Raw genomic sequence first — 21,158 nt, forward strand, 5'->3', positions numbered from 1 at the left:
GCATGTGAGTCACTTCTGATGAGGTGGATGAACCAAGAACCTATTATATAGAGTGAAGTGAGTCAGAGAGAGGAAGATAAATATTGTATTCTAATGCATATATGGAATCTAGAAAAATAGTACTGAAGAATTTATTTACAGAGCAGCAGTGGAGAAACAGAGAATGGACTTATGGACATTGGGAGAGGGCAGGAGAGGGTGAGATGTATGAAGAGAGTAACATGGAAACTTACATTACTATATGTAAAATAGTTAGCCAACAGGATTTTGCTGTATGGCTCAGGAAACTCAAACAGTGGCTCTGTATTAACCTAGAGGGATGGGGTGGGGAGGGAGATGGGAGGGAGGTTCAAAAGGGAGGGGATATATGTATACCTGTGGCTGACTCATGTTGAGGTTTGACAGAAAATAGTAAAATTCTGTAAAGCAATTATCCATCAATAAAAAAAAAAAAATTTTTTTCTTCTAGTTTTATGAAGATGTAATTGACGTATAGCACTGTGTAAGTTTAAAGTGTGCATCATAGTGATTTAATTTATAAGCATCATGATATCACAAGTTTAATGGGCAGCCATCATCTCATATAGATACAAAATTAAAAAATAGAAAAATAAATTTTTCCTTGTGATGAAAACTTTTAGGATTTACTCTTAACAACTTTTGTATATAACACACAGTGGTGTTAATTAATCATGTTGTACTTGTTTATTTTATAACTGGAAGTTTGTATCTTTGGATGGCCTTCAACCAGATTCCCCCTCCCTAAATACTTTTAAAAATCTGCTTTTACTGGGTAATGTGTGTACATATTTCTGAAAGCACAGGCTTGTAATGCAAAACAGCAGTCTCACTCCCATCTCTGTGTTCTACATGCAAGCAGCAATTGTCTATGTAAATCTTTTATCTACTGCTTCTGGAGTTTAGCCTAATTTCTAAATAATACCAATTTTGGATAGTACCTTTTGAAAGCTGAGGATTCCATAATAGTTCCCCTTATCTCATTCTTCTGATATTGTTATGTCATAATTTTTGTTTTTGTTGTAACAATAATTATTTTTTTACTGATCCCAGAGTTATGCTTTGCTTAAACATCCCTTCTTGTACAACTGTGTTTTTTTAACCTTGGAATTAATTGCTTCATTTATTGTTTGTTAGTTTTCTCTTGTTTATCAGTTCTCCCCAGAGACTCGAGCAGATTTATGAAAACCCCCAGTGCCATTTTCCACATGGTCAGATGCATCAGGTAATCCATGAGACCCATTTCCTTCTGGAGTTCTTCATCCTGGGAGCAAGTCTTCCATCCCTGGACCCCGTTCCTTTCTGCTCCATCCTTCAGATACTTTCTATGCCAGCTGCATCTCTGTCTTCATGGGTATCTCTTCACAAGTAAAGTAATTCCCTTTACTTCTTTCCCTGCTAGTCTTGCTTTCTTTTTTCAGTTTTGTTGAGTAGCTTCTTGGGAAAAAGTGTATAGAAGTTAGTTGTTTGAGACTTCTTGTATTGGTTATCTATTGCTTTATAATAAATTACTCCAAAATTTAGTCACTTGAAACAGTAATAAGCATTTTATTTTTCAGTCTTTATGGTCAGGAACTTGGGAGCAAATTAGCTGGGTGGTTCTGGCTCAGGGAATCACATGAAATTGCAGTGAAGAGGTCAGCCAGGGAAGCAGCTATTTGAAGGCTTGACTGGGACTGCAGGAACTGCTACGGTGACTGACTTAAAGACTGGCAGGTTGTTGCTGGTTGTTAGTTGGAAGCCTTATTCCCATAGGCCTCTCCACAGGCTTACTGAGGGCCCCCATGACCTTGTGACTAGCTTCTCTGGGAGTGAATGGTTTACAAGAGCAAGATAGAAGTGACAGTGTTTTTAATAACCTAGATTTCTGCCACATTCTGTTCCTTACAGATGAGTCATTAAGTCCTGCCCACTTTCAGGGAGACAGGAATTAGGGTCCAGCTTTTGAAGGGAGGCATGTCAAAGATTTATTGGACATGTTTTAAAACCCTTACATCTTTCATGTCCAGAACCATCTTTTAACTCACCCTTCAGAGTATGGAATTCTAGATGTAAGTAATGATGTTTCCTCAGAATTTTGAAGGCATTTTTCCATTGTCTTCTAGCCTCTAGTATTGCTTTGAGAAGCCTGTTACCATTGTGAATCTTGATCCTCTGTACATGACCTGTTTTCTTCCTGAATAGCTGTAAGATGTTTTCTTTATCCTTGATGCTATGGAACAGCAAGGTGATATGTGCTTCTCTTTTCATTCATGTGAATACTCAGAGGAACATTTATATCAGGAAACATATCTTTTGCTCTGAGAAGTTTCTTATATTGTTTCTTCTCCATTATTTTCTGTTTTCTCATTTTGGAACTCTTCTTGGTTAGCTGCTGAACCCCCAAGATTGATCTTTGAATTTTCTTATATTTCATATATATATTATATTATTACATAGTATTTAGATCTTATATATTATATTTTTATTGTACTTCCCTCCACCTTTTCCCTTCATTCTTATTTTATTCTTTTTAAGAGTGTATTCAACTTTCTTTTCCAATCCTTTTACTAAATATTTTATTTCCATTCCGTATTTAATTTCCAAAAGCCCTTATGTCCTCTGATTACCCATTTTTTATACTTTTTCCAACTCCTATTCTTTTCTCATGGGTGTAATCTCATCCCTTTATGGGTATTAAATGCAGTTGTTTTAAACTTTTTTTTTCTGTATCTTGACTTGTTCCTGTTTCTTTATACTTCTTTTTTGTTCATTTGTCTCTCTGTGTTTCATTTTGATGCTTTTCACAAATAACTAGCCACCTTTGGCCATCATTCATATCTAGGAGTGAGTCAATATAATCTGCCTGTGTGCAGAGCTTGTCAGCTGCTGAGCTCTAGAAGTTTTCTTCTCACTGGTGAGCCTTTCTCTCTTTAGGGCTTCCCATGTATTTTCCCCTATCCAGACCCTTCTTCGTTTCTTTGTAGATTTGGAAGTATGACTCAGACTTTTCGAATATTCGCCCCTCTCAACTTCTTTCTTTACAGAGTGCCTGCGTGTGTATAGTGTACATAATGCAGATCTTAGGGTTCTGTCTCAGTTTAGTTATGTTCGGAGGTTATGGCATGGCATTGTGCTCCTTCCTTTGTTTGATAACTGTAAGTGTTTGTTGATTTATTTTGTACTTGTTTTCTGTTTACTTCATTATGTCTTTGGGAAGAGAGAGTTTATGATCTGGATTCATTTGTAATTTTACTGTAGCTTTTTGAATTTTCCCCTACTTTTTGAATTCTGAATGTTTGTTATCTGCAGAGTAGTAGTATGGATGTACAATAATTTCTGTAGCCAATACTCTGTTATTGGATTTTACTTTGTTCCTGGTTTTATGCATTACAAGTATTGCTGTTGTGGACATCCTTTTCCATGGAACATTGGCCAAGGTTGTTATTTCTTTAGAATGGAATCCTCAGCGTAATTACTAGATCAAAGGATGTAGTCAGTGAAGTCCTTAAAACTTATTTGTAAGTTACTTTCTAAATTGTTGAGTTGGTTTATATTCTCTGTATCAGTTGGCATTGTATATTTATTTTAAATTAATTTATTAATTTTAATTGGAGGCTAATTACTTTACAGTATTGTGGTGGTTTTGCCATACATTGACACGAATCAGCTATGGTTATACCTTTGTCCCCCATCCTGAATCCCCCACCCACCTCCCTCCCCATCCCATCCCTCTGGGTTGTCCCAGTGCACCGGCTTTGAGTGCCCTGTTTCATGCATTGAACTTGGACTTGTGATCTGTTTCACATATGGTAATATACATGTTTCAGTGCTATTCTCTCAAATCATCCCACCCTCATCTTCTCCCACAGAGTCCAAAAGTCTGTTCTGTGTATCTGTGTCTCTTTTTCTGTCTCACATATAGGGTTATTGTTACCATCTTTCTAAATTCCATATATATGTGTTAATATACTGTATTGGTGTTTTTCTTTCTGACTTACTTCACTCTGTATAATTGGCTCCAGTTTCATCCACCTCATTAGAACTGATTCAAATGCGTTGATTTTAATAGCTGAGTAATATTCCATTGTGTATATGTACCACAGCTTTCTTATCCATTCATGTGCTGATGGACATCTAGGTTGCTTCCATGTCCTGGCTATTATAAACAGTGCTGTGATGAACATTGGGGTACACGTGTCTCTTTCAGTTCTGGTGTCCTCAGTGTGTATGCCCAGCAGTGGGATTGCTGGGTCATATGGCAGTTCTATTTTCAGTTTTTTAAGGAATCTCCACACTGTTCTCCATAGTGGCTGTATTAGTTTGCATTCCCACCAACAGTGTAAGAGGGTTCCCTTCTCCGTACACCCTCTCCAGCATTTATTGTTTGTAGACATTTTGATAGCAGCCATTCTGACCGACGTGAGATGTTACCTCATTGTGGTTTTGATTTGCATTTCTCTGATAACGAGTGATGTTGAGCATCTTTTCATGTGTTTGTTAGCCATCTGTATGTCTTCTTTAGAGAAATGTCTGTTTAGTTCTTTGGCCCATTTTTTGATTGGGTCATTTATTTTTCTGGTAGGCATTGTTTATTGTAATTGAAAAGAATAAAACAACTTTGCCAAGTGAAGAATAGTATTACATACTGTACATTTTAATTTGTACTTGTATTTGTCTCTCTGTCTCTTCTTTTGGCTGTTTTTGGTAGTGAGTATAGACAGTATTTCGGAGAAGGCGATGGCACCCCACTCCAGTACTCTTGCCTGGAAAATCCCATGGATGGAGGAGCCTGGTAGGCTGTGGTCCATGGGGTTGCTAAGAGTCGGACACGACTGAGCGACTTCCCTTTCACTTTTCACTTTCATGCATTGGAGAAGGAAATGGCAACCCACTCCAGTGTTCTTGCCTGGAGAATCCCAGGGATGGGGGAGCCTGGTGGGCTGCCGTCTATGGGGTCGCAGAGTCAGACATGACTGAAGCGACTTAGCAGTAGCAGCAGCATGGACAGTATTTAGATTTTTCTTACTGATTTATCCATGCTTGTTTAATTTCATCTGATGGTTTTAAGGCTTTGTCATGTTGCAGATATTTTTTATTGCTTTCTTCTTACCTTTGTTTGCTTTTTAATGTATCTTTAATTTCTGTGTTCACAAATAGTTTTTTAAAACATAACTTGTCCTTTGGATTTTTATGCTTTGAAAAGCTTTCTTCATCCCAATATCATTCACTATCTTTCCTTACTTTCTTTAAGTTTCATTTTGTAAATTTAACTGTTTAGTCCATTAATTGTTTTGTATAACGTAAGGCAAAGAACCTCATGTTATAGAATTTTTTCTCTGTATCAGTTCAGTTCAGTCACTCAGTTGTGTCCGACTCTTTGTGACTCCATGGACTGCAGCGTGCCAGGCTTCCCTGTCCATCACCAACTCCCAGTGCTTGCTCAAACTCATGTCCATCGAGTTGGTGATGCCATCCAACCATCTCATCCTCTATTGTCCCCTTCTCCTGCCTTCAATCTTGCCCAGCATCAGGGTCTTTTCCAGTGAGTCAGCTCTTTGCATCAGGTGGCCAAAATATTGGAGTTTCAGCTTCAACATCAGTCCTTCCTGAAAATCCTGAAAATATTCAGGACTGATTTCCTTTAGGATGGACTGGTTGGATCTCCAAGGGACTCTCAAGAGTCTTCTCCAACACCACAGTTCAAAAACATCAATTCTTCGGTGCTCACTTTTCTTATGGTCCAGCTCTCACATCCATACATGACTACTGGAAAAACTATAGCTTTGACTATATGGACCTTTGTTGGCAAAGTAATGTCTCTGCTTTTTAATAAGCTGTCTAGGTTGGTCATAACTTTTCTTCCAAGGAGCAAGCGTCCTTTAATTTTATGGCTGCAGTCACCAGCAGTGATTTTTGAGCCCTGAAAAGTAAAGTCTCTCACTGTTTCGTTGTTTTACCATCTATTTGCCATGAAGTGATGGGGCTGGATGCCATGATCTTAGTTTTCTGAATGTTGAGTTTTAAGCCAACTTTTTTTCTCTGTACAGTTAAACTCATTTTTCTCTTGTCATTTATTGTCATCTGGTTTTCAAATAATTTGAAGTCACCTTTTTTGTAACATTTCCCACAACCGGAGTCTGTTTCTTGGCTTTTAAATCCTATTCTGCTTATCTTTTTATTCCAATGCAGCATACTTAAAAAAAAAAAAAAAAAGACTGTAGCCTTTTAATATGTTTTGTTCTTTCTCTGGTAATGCTAGTCCTTGAAAATCTCCCAAGACGCTATCCAGGTCCAAAACTGTGAGATGCCTTAATCAGGGAACTGCCAACAGGCAGTTGATTCTGAACCCAGGCCAGAGGGAGACCAGTGCAAACGTGGAACCTTGGAGCCACTTTGCTGGCATTCCCTAACATGTCCCTGATGAGAAGGAATATGGTCTCAGTTGATGAAAGGGGTCAGTGAGCAGCTTCGCTAAGTATACGTGTGAAGATTGGAGGGGTGTGGGATTTTGAAGTCAAATATGTAGTTATAATTAATAATACTTTAAAAAAGCTAAATTACCTATTGAGTATAGAAGCCTCTACAGGCACCAAAGCAAGGGAGTTTGAATGTCTGTTTCTTTTCCGATGTCTTTTTACCTGCTTCATTTATGACTTTCTTTCCTTATGGAAGGCTGTTGAGGGGCTGGGGATAAGGGAGAGAAGAACAAGGAATAATGAGGATAGAGTCAAGGCAATTCTATTTGTGTAATTTAAAGTATACCTGTAATATTTTTTAGAGATGCCTTCAAAACTTCAAACATTTCAGTCCCATTGTACCTTTTTTTTTCAATTGTAAACAATGACTGGTAGGTTTATTTCAGAATTTCTTCTTGGCCTAGGGCAAATATATCAATGGAATACAAAGAGAATTCACCAGTTAAAAGTCCATATTCTTTTTTTAATGGTAATTTTTACAAAACATTTTTTCATTGAAATATTTTTAAAAGCAAAGGCTTTATTACTCCTGCTTAGCTTTCAGAGTCCTCTTTGGTTGGAGAATCTGGCTCTATTCTTAGCCATCACACGATCTTGACTGTAGCTGTAGCCTGTTCTCCCTTCTTATCTGCTATGTAACAGTTCCCAGTTCTTGTAGTACAATGTAGATAATGCTAGACTATTCCATAAAATTTTACCAAAAGCGGAGGAGAAAGTAAAAGGAAGTAAGCATAGAGAGTAATATGTAATGAGATAATTTTTCAAAGGGGATCTAGTTTTAGCTTTCTTCAGCTCTGCTTTCTCTCTACCTCCAGGATTGCTTCAAATTTACAAAAACCATCTTTTCTCTACCACTTGGGAGAACCTTCAAGCATATGTAGACTCTAAATTTCAAACCCAAAAGAGAAGACTTCATGATTGACACTGGGAATGCTGAAAATGGGCATGGCTTATGCCTTCCACAAGAAATCATAACTAACTGTATTCTAGTAGCTACTATCCCACTCCACTACTCTTGCCTGGAAAATCTCATGGCTGGAGGAGCCTGGTAGGCTGCAGTCCATGGGGTCGCTAAGAGTCGGACACGACTGAGCAACTTCACTTTCACTTTTCACTTTCATGCTTTGGAGAAGGAAATGGCAACCCGCCGCAGTGTTCTTCCCTGGAGAATCCCAGGGACGGCGGAGCCTGATGGGCTGCCGTCTATGGGGTCGCACAGAGTCGGACACGACTGAAGCGACTTAGCAGCAGCAGCAGCAGTAGCTACTATGAGACAGTTATATCTAGCTATATCCCAATAGGCTATTGTCTTTACTAGAGATACACATGTGGTAGGTGGGTGGCAATCTGTCACAGCCTTTTATATGATAAGTCTATGTGATTTTATTTGTCATATAAAATTATAGTGGGAAATGGCAACCCACTCCAGTATTCTTGCCTAGAATATTCCATGAATAGAGGAGCCTGATGGACTACAGTCCATGGGGTCGCAAAGAGTTGGACACTACTGAGTGCACATGTGCACATGTGCACACACGCACGCACACATACACACACACACACACGCATGCACACACACACATTGCTCATTCTCACACTGATGCTCATCCTCTGGCTTTTAAAATAAAGGATACAGTATTTTATAATAAAAACTATGGGATAGAACAAATGGACCCGGATTCTAGTCTGATTTACTAGTGAATTGTCTCTTAGCCAGTGGCTCAGTCTTTCTATATAATTGGGATATAATTATATATCCCAAGATTGGGATATAATTAGTCTGTAATATTATGATTTTATCTTTAATTGAATTGTTTGAAATAATTATAAAATTTATACTTGAATTTTTCTCTTGATGATATATTAGTCTCTTTTAATATGATTGACGTATTAGTGAGGAATTGTTCTGATATGAGAAAAAATAGTTTGTTTTACAATGATACATTTTACAGGACAGGCTCTCCATTGTGCTGACAGGGGACCTGCCTGTATTTAAAAGGGGCTACAGGAGCTCACTATGAGTTTTTTATGAAGTAAATATTTGCCTCTTTATCACATACAGATTTAGATATTCTTAAACAATTTAATTGTATGTAGTTCTCTGTATACTTAGATTCCGTAGTTTCTAGTTTTAGTTCATTCATATATTTGACATTTCATCATTAAAACTTTTAAGTTGAATTTAAACAAAAGCACCATATGTTAAAATACTTCTAACAGTGAGTTATTTGGTACTGTTAGTTAAATATGGAACAGTTTTTCCCTTCCTACTTATGTGTGATCTATTTTTTTTTTCAGAGTGAAAAGCTTTTGTTATATGATACAGTACAGAGTGAGTTAGAGGAGAAGATACGAAGGCTTGAAGAGGACCGGCACAGCATTGATATTACCTCAGGTGAGGGGAATGCTGTGATGTCATGTTTAAGTGACACTAAGCCTTTGGTTTACTGAGGTGTCTCCTCACATCTAGTCTCCTATACAGATGGTACATAAATGAAGCATAGATCTTCACGACCCAGGTAATCACGATGATGTGATCACTCATCTAGAGCCAGACATCCTGGAATGTGAAGTCAAGTGGGTCTTAGAAAGCATCACTACAAACAAAGCTAGAGGAGGTGATGGAATTCCAGTTGAGCTCTTTCAAATCCTGAAAGATGATGCTGTGAAAGTGCTGCACTCAATATGCCAGCAAGTTTGGAAAACTCAGCAGTGGCCACAGGACTGGAAAAGGTCCATTTTCATTCCAATCCCAAAGAAAGGAAATGCCAAAGAATGCTCAAACTACAGCACAATTGCACTCATCTCACATGCTAGTAAAGTAATGCTCAAAATTCTCCAAGCCAGGCTTCAGCAATACGTGAACTGTGAACTTCCTGATGTTCAAGCTGGTTTTAGAAAAGGCAGAGGAACCAGAGATCAAATTTCCAACATCTGCTGGATCATGGAAAAAGCAAGAGAGTTCCAGAAAAACATCTATTTCTGCTTTATTGACTATGACAAAGCCTTTGACTGTGTGGATCACAATAAACTGTGGAAAATTCTGAAAGAGATGGGAATACCAGACCACCTGACCTGCCTCTTGAGAAATCTGTATGCAGGTCAGGAAGCAACACTTAGAACTGGACATGGAACAACAGACTGATTCCAAATAGGAAAAGGAGTACGTCAAGGCTGTATATTGTCACCCTGCTTATTTAACTTATATGCAGAGTACATCATGAGAAACGCTGGACTGGAAGAAACACTAGCTGGAATCAAGATTGCCAGGAGAAATATCAATAACCTCAGATATGCAGATGACACCACCTTTATGGCAGAAAGTGAAGAGGAACTCAAAAGCCTCTTGATGAAAGTGAAAGTGGAGAGTGAAAAAGTTGGCTTAAAGCTCAACATTCAGAAAACTAAGATCATGGCATCTGGTCCCATCACTTCATAGGAAATAGATGGGGAAACAGTGGAAACAGTGTCAGACTTTATTTTTCTGGGCTCCAAAATCACTACAGATGGTGACTGCAGCCATGAAATTAAAAGACGCTTACTCCTTGGAAGGAAAGTTACGACCAACCTAGACAGTGTATTCAAAAGCAGAGACATTACTTTGTCAACAAAGGTCCATCTAGTCAAGGCTATGATTTTTCCTGTGGTCACGTATAGATGTGAGATTTGGACTGTGAAGAAGGCTGAATGCCGAAGAATTGATGCTTTTGAACTGTGGTGGTGGAGAACACTCTTGAGAGTCCCTTGGACTGCAAGGAGATCCAACCAGTCCATTTTGAAGGAGATCAGCCCTGGGATTTCTTTGGAGGGAATGATGCTAAAGCTGAAACTCCAGTACTTTGGCCACCTCATGCGAAGAGCTGACTCATTGGAAAAGACTCTGATTCTGGGAGGGACTGGGGGCAGGAGGAGAAGGGGACGATAGAGGATGAGATGGCTGGATGGCATCACTGACTCGATGGACATGAGTCTGAGTGAACTCCGGGAGTTGGTGATGGACAGGGAGGCCTGGCGTGCTGCGATTTATGGGCTCGCAAAGAGTCGGACATGACTGAGCGACTGAACGGAACTGAACTGAATGAGAGGGCAAGGAGGAAGACTGCTAAAGAATTTGCTGTGATTGTTGCTTTAATTTGGACTCATACTTCAGAAAGATATAGAAAATGAAGCACATGAAAAGGAATAAAATAGAAGTGTGACTGGAACAACAGGCATAAGAATAATGTACTGTAAGAATAGTTAAGCATATTATTACAACATAAGAGTAGTATTGGAAGACAGCTACAGTATATATTCTTTGCTCTAAGTCTTGAAAGATTGTCATGTGGAAGAAGGAGTAGAAGTCTTTTCTCTTGGTTGTGCACAAACTAGGACACAAAGATGGATATTATAAGGAGGCAGGTTTTTGTCTCAAAAAAAGGAAATACTTATTAATAATTAGATTAGGCCAAAGTGAAATTGGCTTTTTCAGGGAAGGTCTTTCTACACCTTGCAAGATTTACTGGGTTATCCTATGGTTCTTGCACGTGTATTGTGTTACTTGTTATAAATTCTGTTTCTCCAGTATAGAATAGGCAGAGCAGACGAGCTGAGCTCTCCTGCCATTGTTCGACTCGTCGGCTGACCATGGGTGACAGTTTTAGCTTTTCTAAGTCAGTCTCTTTGTATAATTGAAGTCATGAGACTGTCTGCCTGAGAGGTAGCTTCAAAGATTAGTTGAGACCATTCACGTGATGAATATTTAAGTGCCTGACATATATGTTCATCAGTTACTAGGCATTAAGTGCCAAATTGAATTTTGCTCTAATGAAAGAAGAGGAAAATTCATAAATATATAGCTGCTCATTAAATTATATATAGTCATATATATTACAGTATATACCCATATTTATAGCATATAAACATAGCCACCAATGCAGTTTTGCTACTATGAAATTAGTCTTTTTTTTCCTTTGATCTCAAGAAATCAGATAATACTTAATTTTTATTTACTTGCCAGAGCTGTGGAACGATGAGCTTCAGTCAAGAAAAAAGAGGAAGGATCCTTTCAGTCCTGACAAAAAGAAGCCAGTTGTTGTGTCAGATATCCTTTTTCAAATTTTCTGGGTTTTTAAATTTTTTTTTCAGTTGTTTTAATGTACGTTTTTGCACTGTGCATATCTTTGTAGTTTTTATTAGTATGCTTTATCTTTATTTGCATGATCCTGTAATAAGAACAGATGATTTTTTAAAAATGATTGAAAGCAGAAGGGTATAGTTTAGATTAAGGGAGGTAGAGTGGATAAGAAATTTAGCCATGATCTCAACACTGAAAATTAATATGGGTTTGTAGATCACAAGGGCTTTGAAATGAAGCAGCTGTTTATTATATAGCATGATTGCTAAATTCTCAATTGTACTTTTTGACATTTTTAATGTCTCTGAAACTGGTATGTTTTTAAATTAAATTAATATATACATTCAATCTTGGCATTCCCGATGGTACCCTCCCTTGGCTCCTGCTTTCCCCCTCGCCCACCTCAAAACAGTGATTAGGTTGTTGGTGTATCTTACTGTCAGAGACACCATAGGATTAAGAGAATATGGTTATAACATCTGAAGTACTAGAACATACTTATGCTGGTACTAAGTTTTTTGAAAAACAATTTGGAGTCAGAATTCAGCATGCTGATGGTTTCTGTCTGAAGTCATTGTTCCAGTTTCTGAAAAACAGAAATTTGGAAGTATAGTTTAAAATTGGAATTCTTACAGCTAAACTGACCTTGACTTTTCAACGTCCGTATATAGTTTATATGTTACAAGATCTTGATATTCTTGAAGACTGGACAACAATAAGGAAGGTATGTTTAAAGAGCAATGGAATTCAAGTATATTTTTTGTAGTCTACTTTTTAAGAGTATATAATTTTTCACTAATACATCAAAATATTATTGTAAATATGCTTTACTTTGCAACAGTCTCTCTAGGCAGTCATTACTAATACAGATAACTGTGGATTGCAAGAGTATTTTATGAGAGGCATGTTAGCAGTTTGATTGTATTTTTTCCTGTGATAATGTAATTAACAGTTTATGCAAAAGTATGCAAAAGTATTTAGGTTGCCCCAAAATAGTAATGGATTACCATTCTGTGCCTAGTTCTTAGCCTGGTACTGGCTCACAGAAGGCATTCAGGTGTATTTGTTGAATGAATGAGAGTGAGTGAATATTTGAACCTTTATTGTACATTTTTGCATTTTGTCATTAAACATTGAAATGTTAGAAGATTTTCTGTGCTTGTTTGAAAGTGGAGACTTGTTTTCCTATTAAAATTTTCCATTCTCAAAAGCTTCTTAGTTGAGAATTTAGAGTAGGTATTGATAACACCTCTAGAAGAAATTTTTATTCTTTTTATATTCCCATGGTTTTAGACATTACCAACTTATTGAAGTAGATCATATTTCACTGTTTGTTATTAAGCTTGTAAGTATTGTATATTAAATGGATATTGAAATATACTTTGATTTTGAACTCAGACATCTTTCTTCTTCTTTTAATTAAGGCAATGGCTACACTTGGTCCACATAGAGTGAAAACAGAACGTAAGTCATTTTGTCTGAGTTCACATCTTCTCTTTGGAGACTTTTTAAGTCATCTACACACTAAACCACTCCCCCCTCACTGGTTTCATTTCATTAGTGAACACTATATGCAGAACTGTGAAAAATTCTTCTGGAGTCTTTGCCTCATGTAAAAGTTTGAAGATTTATGAATGGAATGTATTTCTTTAGTGCTTCAACTGCATTACAATTGCTAATTATGGATCAGTCATCTTAAAAGTATTTATTTAGTGTTTTTTAATGGGCTCAATAATTCTATAGGGGAGGTGTCTGGAGTCCGTGGATGGCCTTCAGAGAGCCTGTGAATAGGAATTGTGGAATTTCAATTCCACAAGCCTCTAGAATTGTGCGCAAAATTACTTCTGTACCTATATTTTCTATGAGAGAGATTAGAATGCTGGCAGTAGGGTTCATCAAAAATCCTGAAATCACTGCTGAAGTAGTGATGGACATTACTGTCTAGAATAATTTCTCTGTTTCTACGTTCTTTCACTGTATAGATTTGAGCCATGGATTCCTTTAAGAGTCTGGCTACACTGTTGAGTGGGTCTCCTCCCCAGCCCCTGTTATCTTTAGCATGTGTATTCTTTGTTTTCTTCATGGCACTTACCACAATTTGTAATTTTTTGATTGTTTACATGTTTACCTGTCTCCTGAGAGAATCGTAAGCTCCACAAAGGTCAGAAATCTGTCTGTTTCAGTCACAGTGCTCAGAAAACATTTGTTGAATGAATGAATGAGTGAATACTTACTGAAAACCTTTTACATACCAGGTACTTTTTGAGGTCAGTGAATGCAGTGGTGCAAGAGTTGAATCTCCTGGAACTTCCTTGAGGGAGGCAGAATGATAATGTATATGTAAATAGATAACTAACTAGATAATGACAAATTGTAATAATTGCTATGAAGGAAATATAAAGCTGTGGTGAAGATTAACTGAGGAGTGGGTAGAGTAGTTGGGGAAGACCTTTCTGAGGTGGTGACATTTGAATGATGCAGAGGAGTATATTTCTATTCCATGGTGTGCTTTTGACAGTGTGCTTCCATAAAGAATGGTTTTTTTTTTTTTTCTGCATGAGTTTATCTGATGAATCTCAAACCATTTCTAGAATTTCAAAATGAAAATTCTACTGAGTACATTTGCTTTTTAGAATCAAAGGCCTGGAAAATTCTTGGAATACATGTTAAACTTTGCTTTTTTGAAATGTCAGTTGAGACAATAAAAAGTGTCAGGCGAGACAATATGAAAAAATATAATTTTCAGTGGAAATATGATAACTCAGATTTTAAATCTTAGTTAAAATTGGCACTAGTAAAGCAAAATGCATCTTTTCTCCTAACACTTGTCTAGTTATTGATTTATTATATATTGTTAGTGTGTGTGTTAGTCATTCAATTGTGTCTGACTCTTTGCACCCCATGGACTGTAGCCCTCCAGGCTCCTCTTTCCATGGAATTTCTCCAGGCAAGAATACTGGGTTGCTATTCCCTTCTCCAGGGAATCTTCCCCACCCAGGGATTGAACCTGAGTCTCCCGCTTTGCAGACGGATTCTTTACCGTCTGAGCCATCAGGGAATTTTCAGTGGAAATATGACAACTCAGATTTTCAATCTTACTTAAAATTGGCATTAATAGTGGATAATGTATCTGCTCTCTTGCACTTGTCTAGTTAATTAATTTATTATATATTTTTTAGCTCTATTAAAAACAGTGAATTATGTAAAAAATGTAGGAAATGAAATTCTCTTTGTTTTTATTAGATATAGGTTTCTTATCTAAAAAAATATTTTTAGTGTATTTTCACATATATGGGTGGATTGGTATTAATGCTTAAGTGTTCTGCACTTTTGTTCTTCTGACAATGTCTTAATATAACAGTTTTTGAACTGATCCCTTTAGCACCTGTGAAACTGGAAAAACACCTGCACAGTGCTAGATCCGAAGAGGGAAGGTTATACTATGATGGTGAATGGTATATACGTGGACAGACAATATGTATTGACAAAAAAGATGAATGTCCTACAAGGTAAAAAGCCTTTATTGTTTCACTGCTGCTCAGTATGAGAGTGTACTGCGTGGTTGTCAGTAAATTTTTGCTGCTTGTATGGTGCATTCATAATACCTTAATAATTGCGATGGATTTCTTTCTTTTCTTGACGTATGATTTGATTAGCATGTTTGAACACCAGTGTTAATGTTAACTTTTGGGGGTATATTTTAGTATTTTGTATAAAAAAAATTGCATCAATCAGAATGGGAAAGGAATTGAAAATTAATGAAAATTTAGAGTGATGGTAATTAAAGTATAACATGAAAACTGAAAATTGCCTTTTAAAGGATTCAACCCTGTCTGAGCTTAAATAAAGTTTGTATAATTATTTATAGAGCCTTCTAAGTTTTCTTTGGTGTGGCCTTTGGAAAATATTAATGTGCATCACTTCTTTAGTTCCTTTATAGTTTATTATTTAATCCTCAGAGTTTTTTTATCCTCTACAGTAAGAAAATAACTTTTTCTAGGTAGTAATAGTAAATAAGGTGTTTGCATTTAATATTGAATACTCATTTCAGGAGCAAACTTTTCTCATAAAAGTCCATTGAGCTAATTAATTACTAGGTTATATATATAATACTCCTGGATTTTTTGCTTTATCTTATTGCTTTTGAGTCATATAACTACTACTACTTAGAATCTGTGTGTATGCATGCTAGTTGCTTCAGTTATGTCGGATTCTTTGTGATCCCATGGACTGTAGCCTGCCAGGCTCCTCTGTCCATGGGATTCTCCAGGCAAAATACTGAGAGTAGGTTGCCATGCCCTCCTCCAGGGGATCTTCCTGACCCAAGGATTGAATCCATGTCTCTTAGATATCCAATATTGGCAGGTGGGTTTTTTTTACCACTAACACCACCTGGGAAGCATATATATATATATATATATATGCTTAGGGGTGTGTATATATATATACACACACATATATATATATATGCTTATATATATATAAAGTACCCCTAGCTTCTTTGCCTTATCTTATTGCTTTTGAGACATATAACTACTACTGTGTAGCATAAATATGGTTAAAAAGGAAATGCTTGTGCTCAGTCACAAAGTTGTGTCTGACTCTTTGTGACCCCATGGACTGTAGCTGGCCAGACTCCTCTTCTCCATGGGACTTCCCAGGCAAGAATACTGGAGTGAGTTGCCCTTTCATTCTCCAGGGGAAGGCTCCAGGGGATCTTCCTGCACCATAGATCAAACTTGTGTCTCCTGTATTAGCAGGTGGATTCTTTACTATTGAGTCACCAGGATAGCACTAAAAAGAAGATAAAATAGCATAAAAGAGGATTAAACACAAACATAGTTTTAGAAAGACTTCTGTTAGGTTGGTGCAAACGTAATTGTGGTTTGGGACTGTGGATTTTAAATCACTGTTACTAGGTTCAAACACATCTTTATTAATCAAAATAGGAACCATTACAATCAACACATTTTTGCCAACGAGAAATGAGTTTATTTCTGAAGCATAAAAATCTATGCTTCGAGATGTGATGAACTATTTCTTGGAAAACATTTTCTGCACCCTGCTGGTTGTAGAAGCATTTTCCCTGCAAGAAGTCGTCAAGATGCATGAAGAAGTGGTTGTCAGTTGGCATGAAGTTAGGTGAATATGGCAGATGAGGCAAAACTTTGTATCCCAATTTGTTCAGCTTTGAAACGGTGGTGGTGCGACGTGTGTTTGGGGATTTTCGTGGAGAAGAATTGGACCCTTTCTGTTGACCCATGCTGGATTCAGGCATTGCAGTTTTCAATGCATCTCATCAATTTCCTGAGCATACTTCTTAGATCTAATGGTTTTGTCAGGATTCAGAAAGCTATAGTGGATCAGATGGGCAGCAGACCACCAAACAGTGACCGGGACCTTTTTTTGGTGTAAATTTGGCCTTGGGAAGTGCTTTGAAGCTTCTTCTTGGTCCAGCCACTGAGCTGGTCATCACCAGTTGTCGTATAAAATCCACTTTCTGTTGCATGTCACAATCCAATTGAGAAATGGTTCATTGTTGCATAGAGTAAGAGAAGAAGACATCACTTCAAAACAACGAGTGTTTTGATTTTCAGTCAGCTTGTGAGGTACTCACTTACTGAGCTTTTTCACCTTTCCAGTTTGCTTCAAATGCCAAATGACCATCAGTTCAGTTCAGTTCAGTTCAGTTGCTCAGTCATGTCCAACTCTTTGCAACCTCATGGATAGCAGCATGCCAGGCCTCCGTGTCCATCACCAACTCCCGGAGTTCACTCAAACTCATGTCCGTTGAGTCACTGATGCCATCCAACCATCTTATCCTCTGTTGTCCCCTTCTCCCCCTGCCCTCAATCTTTCCCATCATCAGGGTCTTTTCAAACGAGTCAGCTCTTTGCATCAGGTGGCCTAAGTATTAGAGTCTCAGCTTCAACATCAGTCCTTCCAATGAACACCCAGGACTGATCTCCTTTAGGATGGACTGGTTGGATCTCCTTGCAGTCCAAGGGGCTTTCAAGAGTCTTATCCAACACCACAGTTCAAAAGCATCAATTCTTCGGTGCTCAGCTTTCTTTATAGTCCAACTCTCACATCCATACATGACCACTGGAAAAACCATAGCCTTGACTAGATGGACCTTTGTTGGCAAAGTAATGTCTCTGCTTTTCAATATGCTATCTAGGCTGGTCATAACTTTCCTTCCAAGGAGTAAGTGTCTTTTAATTTCATGGCTGCAATCACCATCTGCAGTGATTTTGGAGCCCAGAAAAGTAAAGTCTCTCACTGCTTCCACTGTTTCCCCATCGACTTGCCATGAAGTGATGGGACCGGATGCCATGATCTTAGTTTTCTGAATGTTGAGCTTGAAGCCAACTTTTTCACTCTCCACTTTCACTTTCATCAAGAAGCTCTTTAGTTCTTCACTTTCTGCCATAAGGGTGGTGTCATCTGCATATCTGAGGTTATTGATATTTCTCCCGGCAATCTTAATTCCAGCTTATGCTTCTTCCAGCCCAGCGTTTCTCATGATGTACTCTGCATAGAAGTTAAATAAGCAGGGTGACAATATACAGCCTTGACATACTCCATTTCCTATTTGGAACCAGTCTGTTGTTCCATGTCCAGTTCTAACTGTTGCTTCCTGACCTGCATCCAGGTTTCTTGAGAGGCAGGTCAGGTGGTCTGGTATTCCCATCTCTTTCAGAATTTTCCACAGTTTATTGTGATCCACACAGTCAAAGGCTTGGCATAGTCAATAAAGCAGAAATAGATGTTTTTCTGGAACTCTCTTGCTTTTTCGATGATCCAGCGGATGTTGGCAATTTGAACTAAATGATCAATGTTGAGTTCTTCAACAACTTCTCATGTAGTTGTAATAGGATCAGCTTCGGTGATGGCTTTCAATTTCATTGTCAACTTCTGATGACTGGCCACTGCATTCCTCATCTTCAAGCTCTCAGCTCCTTTGCAAAACATCTTGAGCCACTACTGCACTGTAGGTTCGTTAGCAGTTCCTGGGTCAGGTGCATTGATGTTGTGAGTTATCTGTGCTGCTTTATGTCCCATTTTGAACTTGAATAACAAAAATTACCCAAATCTGCTTTTTGTCTAACATCATTTCCCTTGTCTAAAATAAATACAAAATACACAGCAAGTAATAAGTCATTAGCAAAAAAGCATAAAGTGAGAAATGTACGTTAAAAAATGATGTATAACATAACTGCATTTAAGAATGTATTCCAATATCAAATGGCAAAGTTCAACAATGCAAAACTGCAATTACCTTTGCACCAACCTAATATATAAAGATTAATACTGTTAAAAAAAATATGTATGAGTACTAAAAATGCTTGACACTGGGAATTAAGATTTGTATTTAGAACATATCCTACAACCATATTCATATGAGTTGGAGCTGTAATACCATATAAGGAGTGGTTTTAGCTCCATTTTTTTGTCTTTTGGAGGTGGGTTGGAAATGGACAATGTGCTTTTAATAGTTCCAAGAGTAAATTTTACTAACTCTATTAAGAAAAGAAAGATAATTGTGTTGCTGAATGTGGTATTTTTGGCAGCATGCCCTGCTAGTAGCATTCTGATAAATGACAGTTACATACCTGAGTCTACCCTTATAGTCCAGCTATTTTGGTTTTATAGCTAGTGCTCTAAAATGAGTAGGGGAGGCATATTGTCATTCATTCATTCATATTTTTTTTTTCTTTTTAGTGCTGTAATTACAACAATTAACCATGATGAAGTTTGGTTTAAGAGGCCTGATGGAAGCAAATCTAAGCTTTACATTTCACAGCTACAGAAAGGAAAATACTCAATTAAACATTCGTAATCATGATTTAAGTGTTATCTAAATCTACCTTATTAGTGTTACCAAGTATGATGTGCCATGGGAATAAAAAAATGTATTCAGTAACTTAATATTCTCATTGAATCATGAGAGACTGTATTTATAGGTAGTACTCTAAGTAAACCTCATGTTGATATGTTATTAAAAGAGACAGTAATAAAAGTTTAGTCATGATCATTACATTTATTTGCCTTTTTGATCCAATGACCAATAGGTGTATATGGTAGGGGTTTCTTACTAAACTTTTTCCTTTGGTTTTTATGTAAATCTGTCTTACCTTTAGTGAACTGTGTTAGCAATGGCTACATTTATCTGCAGTTTTTTTGATTTTCAAGATCTTTTCTCTGATCATATATTTGTAAATAAGCCTGATAAAATGTTTCCTATAAATGGTTTGTAATAGCACATTCATGTTAAATCAGAACTGAAATTTAAACATATATACGTGAGTATGTATAGACGGCTTCATCAGCTTATTTATAACTGATGGCCTTACTTTACAATCTTATTTTACCCCAAATTAAGCTATTGGGCTTGAAAGCGAAAAGGAGCACTTTTGTAGACTAGCAGCTTTCCTTCTCCTCTTCCTTGATTATATGGTGGTGACCTATTTTTACAGATCATACTTTATGTTGATTAGCAAAATTAGTGTCAAGTAATAACATGCTTCTTCCTGTGTTTCTTGTGAATCTTTGGAGGGCAGGTATTGATGCCTGGTATTTATGATACAGTATGTAAGTGGGTGGACAGTAACTGACAGTATTGTGGTACTTGCTGTACATGTCTGATCTTTTGAAACAGATTTTTAGTAAGCATTTTCCAGAGGTAAAACTAGGTTCATATCCTAATTTTATTTCTAGGGCAAAATAGACAGGGATGATCTCCTTGAATCTATTCCCAAATTAATATTTTTATCTTTGGTGTTTCTACACTTTAAGGCCACTTTGTGCAATTTAAAAAGTATTGGCCTCTCTTCCCCTAGTCACCTTCAAAATTAACTTCTAAAACCTCAGGAACAGTACAGAGATCGAAGCCCTCAGTATGGCAGCACAATTGGCTGTAGTATGTATTAGGGTACAACTGAATCAGGTATTCCTGGTGGTCTTATGCACTTTAATTTCTGTTATATTGAGACTTAAGAGGATGAAGAAGAGATCTACTTAATAACACTTAGGGCAGGAATATCTGCATTTTTCCGTTTGTTTTCTCACTGTTTTACCTCTGCAGACATCTTCCTGTGCAGATCACTACTTCAAAGTTGCCAAATGTTAATTAAAATATTGACTTCTGAAATTCATTATCAGCAAAGTTATGAATGTTGTTCTGTTTCTAATTAACCTTAGCAAGTGTACATAATGTCATAATCTGATAGTATTTGACAGTACTTATGTATACGATGTTTCATAAGCATTTTTAATAAGATTTGTATTTTTAAATTTAGTATATAATAAAAAGATGTGTTTGAGTGTCATTCGTAGTGTCTTGAATGACTTGTGCATGAGTTCTTTTATTATTTATAACCTGTCTACTTCTGAGAAGGATTTAAGCCAATTTACATTAATAGATATGGAGTGTTGAACAAATGCTACTGCTTCTCTGTTTCAACCTCTGTTGCAGATATTTAAGACAGCTAAGAAGAGTTGACTCATTGGAAAAGACTCTGATGCTGGGAGGCATTGGGGGCAGGAGGAAAAGGGGACGACAG

The 21,158-nt window shown here is 37.2% G+C and overlaps 1 protein-coding gene across 2 annotated transcripts in view; it reads left to right on the forward strand.

Moving 5' to 3' along the window:
• Window positions 1–20,750, forward strand: part of BRMS1L (BRMS1 like transcriptional repressor) — a 44,418-nt gene extending 23,668 nt beyond the window's left edge. The window contains exons 5-10 of one of the 2 annotated variants that reach the window (XM_061394936.1): window positions 8,775–8,871; window positions 11,476–11,559; window positions 12,252–12,316; window positions 13,017–13,056; window positions 14,954–15,101; window positions 19,318–20,750. In XM_061394936.1, the coding sequence (XP_061250920.1) occupies window positions 8,775–8,871; window positions 11,476–11,559; window positions 12,252–12,316; window positions 13,017–13,056; window positions 14,954–15,101; window positions 19,318–19,435 (552 nt within the window). In that variant the 3' untranslated portion in view covers window positions 19,436–20,750. The remainder of the gene's footprint in view (window positions 1–8,774; window positions 8,872–11,475; window positions 11,560–12,251; window positions 12,317–13,016; window positions 13,057–14,953; window positions 15,102–19,317) is intronic. The other variant, XM_061394934.1, reaches the window with a different exon arrangement.
• The last annotated feature ends 408 nt before the right edge of the window (window positions 20,751–21,158 follow it).

This window comes from Bos javanicus, chromosome 21 (genome assembly GCF_032452875.1).
Source record: "Bos javanicus breed banteng chromosome 21, ARS-OSU_banteng_1.0, whole genome shotgun sequence".
Taxonomy (NCBI): Eukaryota; Metazoa; Chordata; class Mammalia; order Artiodactyla; family Bovidae; genus Bos; species Bos javanicus.